The following is a 6,311-nucleotide window of genomic DNA, read 5'->3' on the forward strand; positions in this document are numbered from 1 at the left end:
CCTGAGCTCCAGGTGTTCGGGGGGTCAATTTGAACATCATAATCGTGATCAGCGACCTCGAAAACCCCCGAGTACCCGATTGGGGCCAGTTCTGACTCTTATTTACAAAGTTTTGAAATCTTCCAAAAGGCGTCTCAAAAAATGCAATTTTTGAATGCATTTTTGGCTGCAGCAATGCAATTTCCGGTTTGTCAGAAACACAAAGTAGCCACATTTTTTACAAAAAATTTTTGGAAGAGAATGCAAAAAACCGCATTCCGATCCGCCTTTATGGAAAAAATTCCGAACTTTTGTGCTTCACTGCCCCGCCTAAACATCATTCGTTTTTTTTTATATAATTTATTGTTTGTTAGTATGTGAGGTGAATAAAGCTATTATAACAATATTTTAAAAGAATATTTTGTCTCAGTGTGAATTAAATAAAGTAATAGATTTTCCTGTTACATCATACATTGCGCATATTTATGTCAACATATCTCGAAAACAAGGGAGGAAATATAGGAAAAAACTTTTTATTACAAAATTTACTCAAAATTTAACGATCTTTCAGATGGACTTCAGATTTTTTTGTATCGCCGCGCCATCTATACAGAAAGATTTGAACTAACAGTTCTAACTACTATTTGAAGTTATTCGAGAGACCTAACACACCCAGGAATTAAAATAAATTTCTACATTTCGGAGATATTGGCAGCGGAAGTGGTAAATGGCACACCCTGTATATATATATATTTGTTCACGTACTTAAAACTACCTATACTTTTCAATCAGATTCATATGTAAATGTGTAAATTATAAGTTTTACGTCGTACTACCATTGACCTAAACTGTCCCTTTATATATAAACTTACGTCTACAATTTGTATCGAAACGAAATTTCGCAACTCGTTAATGACATCATGCTTGTACCATTGTTATAATAAAATTTAAAACTGCTTAACTCGTATAAAGCAACAGTAATTATTAAAAATTAGAAAGTCAAGGAGAATATAGTTATGTATTAACATTACAAGGCCGATACCAAGCATATACCAAGTAAATAACGGGCGAAATTTATAATCGACCGAGGATGTTATTTACGTATCGGCCGTGTGTCGTTCAACGGTTTTCGTTACACCAGTTTCATTCATTTCATTTATCATTTCATCTAAAAAGCAATTTTCACAAATAATATGGACATGCCAGAGAAATAAAAACATCAAGTTACAAGGTGGTTGCTTTGCTAGGTAATAAGTATGCTTCTTATTGTGGAAAAATAAATCGTAACGGATGGGGTATGTTAAATGAAAATAACAGTATGGTGTAACGAAAAAAAAAATATTCTGATGTAAACTGATACCACCATGATCTGAAGAAGCAGATTAGGCCGGTGTAAAAAGCAACTCCAATTTTTGTCTAGTGTAATCGGGAATCTGCGTTGAAGCATTAAAATGAAGAATTTTCTATGCTAGCTCGTACGAGAATAGAAGATGAAGAAGAGCATTAACTCCTATCCATCGGTTTAATTGAGGTTAAACAATCAACATAAGTCGCAGTCGTATATTTACATTTCAGAGGAAATTATAATGACTGGTGTTCAAGAATTTTCCTGTAGGCTTTGCCTTAAAACTGTTATCGTTAAAAGTTTTGAAGTAATAGAAAACGTTATTAGAGATATTCTCGATGTTCTTTTGCTGAAACTGGTAAGTCGGTGAAGATATTAAATAAGTGTGTAGCCACTTAACAATAATTAATTTCTGCCAAAGATATTCTCTGTCTGTTTGGTTAAAGTTGCGTACATTTCAGAAATTCGATGATGAGAGCAAAGAGGTTATATGTAAAGCTTGCAGAAGAAAATTATATGCAGCATTCGAATTCAAGTCGAGGTGTCTGAATACCGATAACACAATTATTCCACATGTGGATTGCGAAAAAATGTTACAGCTCGACATAAGAGAAGTGTACAGAAAAGAAAAGGGAAGCAAGTCAATTTCCGATAGTGAAAAAATATGTCGATTGTGTATGAACTTGGTAAAAAGTGAGTTTATGTGCATACGTGAAGAGGAACTCGAAGCTATTCAAAAATTGACTCCTGAAATGGTTTGAACAATATTAAATATTTATATTATGCGCAATTTAATGAAACAAATTTGCAGAATATAAATATCATCAAAGATCCCGTTGTATGTAAGGAATGTTTTGATTCCCTGTGCACCCACAACAGTTTCCTTAGAGAATGCCTAGAAGTAGAGGAAAAAATTAGAGATGCTTATGATAACTCAGCCACAAAAAGTCAAATAGACACGTCACCATCTGATTTATTTGTTACGACTGAAAACCTGGACAAAGACTTTGATATGAGCGAGATGGAATTTTCGATCAAAACTGAATGTGTCGACATAAAATCTGAAGATGAGGAAAGAAGGTAAGGGAAGACTATTTTAACATTAATTTAAAAAATGATGGTGGTACTGTCACGATTTATACAATGAAATGGGTGCGTAAGTATATCGTAAAATTTTTAATTCATATTACTGGCGTGTCGCCAAAAAGGAGTCTTGGAACTCATGGAAGCAATCAATCACTATACCAGTTTATATGATTGGTGATATACAAGTTATAACAAATTATAGGCGTACGTTGGTTATAAATAATGTTACACAAATTTTTGTCCAATCAAAAGCTTGATTATTAAATTACTTGGAAAAAGTATAATATCTTGACACAACAATCAGTATGGCTTTAGGTTGCATGTGGGTATAAAGGATACTTTACCAGTTTTCACTAAAGAACTCATATCAAAATAAAAAAAATTACAATGTTTTATTTTCATTTTTAATAAATGTGATAGGGGCAAGTTGTTATGTTCGGCAGTGGAAAATGCACTAATTTTCTTGGCTATCTGCTGTGAGTTGTAGTCTTTGTATTCAGATATAAGAATCACATTAAGTACTTGTGAACTTACCATTTTTATAATGAGAATTATGTCTTCTATATTGTACGAAGAGGCCGGCTCAGTTCATCTAACCACGAACATCTGGTAAACTTGTGTTACACCCAAATTTTAAATGGAAATGATGGAGCTATTGCGTTAGCGACAATTTTAAATATAAACATCAGAAGTTTTCATTAATACGTATATAATTTTATCACAATTTTTATCATGGGCAGTGGGTACTCGACTAAAATGTGCCTATAATAACTGTACGAAGTAGGTTAAGTTTCTGTGGCAGTAGTAGTCAATGGTAGTAATAAAGATATGCATGTTGTCTACAGTGTTAATTTTTATTACCCAGATAAAATATTGTACAAATGTATAAAGATAACCAACAAAGCTGGCAAAAAATATAGGTTCATATTCACTAAAATACTTTGTCTGATTTAAATGGAATTTTGTATGCAATTTTTTCAGTGATGCGCCACTGCAGACCTCTAATAATGAACCATCGGAGAAGAGTGATTGTAAAGTTGCGGAAGAGGATGGATGTAAAAATGAGAATGGATCGGAAAACAAGTGTAATACGAAAACCAAGCAGGAGTGCAAGGTATTGTACAAATGTGATAAATCTGTTTGCCAAACTGGATGCAAGAGCCATTTTACAACACACTGTGCGAGAAACGAGAACAATTCGGAAGAATATAAATGTGAATCCTGTGAATATGAAACTGATAATAAGAAATTACTTCTAAACTGCCCCTTGAGGCATAAAGACCCCTTACAGTTCAAAATGTACGGGTGTAACGTCTGCGGCTACGAAACTAAATACAAGTACTATATCAAACATCACCAACTGAAACATAAAGATCCTTCACAGGTTCAAATGTACAAGTGTAATTACTGCGATTATAAAACCAGATATAAGAAGAGTATAAAACGGCATAAACTGCAACATAAAAATTCATCTCAGGTCCAAATGTACAAGTGTAATCACTGCGAGCATAAAACTAAATACAGGGAGAATATCAAAAAGCACCAACTAAAACATAAAGATCCTTCGCAGATTCAAATGTACAAGTGTAACGACTGCGATTACGAAACTAAATACAAGTACTATATCAAAAAGCACCAATTGAAACATAAAGATCCTTCACAGATTCAAATGTACAAGTGTAATTACTGCAATTATGAAACCAGATATAGGAAGGGTATCAAACGGCATGAACTGCAACATAAAAATTCATCTGAGGTCCAGATGTACAAGTGTAACCACTGCGACCATCAAACTAAATACAAGCAGAATATAAAAAAGCATCTACTGAATCATAAAGATGCTTCGCAGAATCAAATGTACAGGTGTGATTTTGAAACTAAATACAGCAATAATATCAAAAAGCACCAACTGCAACATAAAGATCTTTCAAAGGTCCAAATGTATAAGTGTAACGATTGCGATTACGAAACTAAGGACAAGTACCAAATCAAAAAGCACCAACTAAAACATAAAGATCCTTCACAGATTCAAATGTACAAGTGTAATTACTGCGATTATGAAACCAGATATAGGAAGGGTATCAAACGGCATGAACTGCAACATAAAAATTCATCTCAGGTCCAGATGTACAAGTGTAACCACTGCGACCATAAAACTAAATACAGGGAGAATATCAAAAAACACCAACTGAAACATAAAGATCCTTCGCAGGATCAAATGTACAGGTGTAACCATTGCGATTTCAAAACTAAATACAGGGAGAATATCAAAAAGCACCAACTGAAACATAAAGATCCTTCGCAGATTCGAATGTACAAGTGCAACGACTGCGATTACGAAACCAAATACAAGTGCTACATCAAAAACCACCAATTAAAACATAAAGATCCTTCACAGATTCAAATGTACAAGTGTAATTACTGCGATTATGAAACCAGATATAGGAGGGGTATCAAACATCATGAACTGCAACATAAAAATTCATCTGAGGTCCAGATGTACAAGTGTAACCACTGCGACCATCAAACTAAATACAAGCAGAATATAAAAAAGCATCTACTGAATCATAAAGATCCTTCGCAGGATCAAATGTACAGGTGTAACATCTGCAATTTTGAAACTAAATATAGCAATAATATCAAAAAGCACCAACTGCAACATGAAGGTCTTTCAAAGATCCAAATGTATAAATGTAACGATTGCGATTACGAAACTGACCACAAGAATCATATCAAACAGCACCAACTGCAACATAAAGATCCTTCACAGATTCAAATGTACAAGTGTAATTACTGCGATTTTGAAACCAGATATAAGAATGGTATCAAACGGCACGAACTGAAACATAAAGATCATTCACAGATTCAAATGTACAAGTGTAATTACTGCGATTTTGAAACCAGATATAAGAATGGTATCAAACGGCATGAACTGAAACATAAAAATTCATCTCAGGTCCAGATGTAGAAGTGTAACCACTGCGACTATAAAACTAAATACAGGGAGAATATCAAAAAGCATCTACTGAAGCAAAGATCCTTCGCTGGTTTAAATGTACAGGTGTAACGACTGCGATTACGAAAATAAGTACAAGAATGTTATCAAACAGCACCAACAGAAACATAAAGATCCATCTGAGGTCCAGACTTACAGGTGAAACAACTGCAATTTAAAACTAAATATAGGGGGAATATCAAAAAGTACCGACTGACACATAAAAATCCTTCAGAGGTTCAAATGTACAGGGTGATTCACTATATTTTGACCCCCCCCTTTAACTTTTTTGTTTTAAGAGATAAAAAAATGTGAAATATAAAAGTTGCACGAGTTTTTATGAATTTTTCGAAAATGATAGTAGAAAAACAAATGAAGTCCAAACAAAATGACCGCGGATGTTAACTTTGTTAAGTTAAATGGAACCCTGTATATTTTTACATATTTGCATAGAACGTTCCCTGTAGAGTATAGCCATGTAGGGTTTGTTAGGTCCATCTCTAACAATAAACAAGATACTTTTTAAATCAAAGAGAAGGTTGTTTATTAAGAAAATAATACATCTTGTAATTATTAAACCTTTTTCAGACATTTTTGCCTTTTTTCAATTACAGATTTAGTTATAATATATTTTGACAGATCGGATATTGATATGGTCCAAAATGCTTGTAGGTATTGTAATCTCACTAATTAGGCCGTGAGAGGCTTAATTACTCATGAACAATATTATATGGTAGGCCGTGACAGTGGCAGCTAATGTCATGACAAAATTGTTATTGATTGACAGTTTGTATTATTATTTATTTAAAATGGGTTGCACAGAAGTAGAAAATTGAAATATTATAGGAATTAAAATAGAGCAAAGTTCTTCTTCATACCCTATTTTAATTCTCAATAATTTTCTAC

At 33.4% G+C, this 6,311-nt stretch overlaps 2 protein-coding genes across 2 annotated transcripts; both read left to right on the forward strand.

The window, feature by feature from the left end:
* Positions 1-1,565: 1,565 nt before the first annotated feature.
* Positions 1,566-3,852, forward strand: LOC111692178. The gene is made up of 5 exons (XM_023455989.1): positions 1,566-1,682; positions 1,786-2,079; positions 2,136-2,404; positions 3,392-3,748; positions 3,795-3,852. Exons 1-5 carry the CDS (start codon positions 1,566-1,568, stop codon positions 3,850-3,852), a joined length of 1,095 nt encoding a protein of 364 aa, XP_023311757.1.
* A 204-nt stretch (positions 3,853-4,056) lies between these two features.
* Positions 4,057-5,568, forward strand: LOC111692179 (zinc finger X-chromosomal protein-like). The gene is made up of 2 exons (XM_023455990.1): positions 4,057-4,762; positions 5,472-5,568. Exons 1-2 carry the CDS (start codon positions 4,080-4,082, stop codon positions 5,566-5,568), a joined length of 780 nt encoding a protein of 259 aa, XP_023311758.1. The 5' UTR covers positions 4,057-4,079.
* The last annotated feature ends 743 nt before the right edge of the window (positions 5,569-6,311 follow it).

This window comes from Anoplophora glabripennis, unplaced genomic scaffold, assembly GCF_000390285.2.
Source record: "Anoplophora glabripennis isolate ALB-LARVAE unplaced genomic scaffold, Agla_2.0 scaffold1008, whole genome shotgun sequence".
In the NCBI taxonomy this organism is placed as follows: Eukaryota; Metazoa; Arthropoda; class Insecta; order Coleoptera; family Cerambycidae; genus Anoplophora; species Anoplophora glabripennis.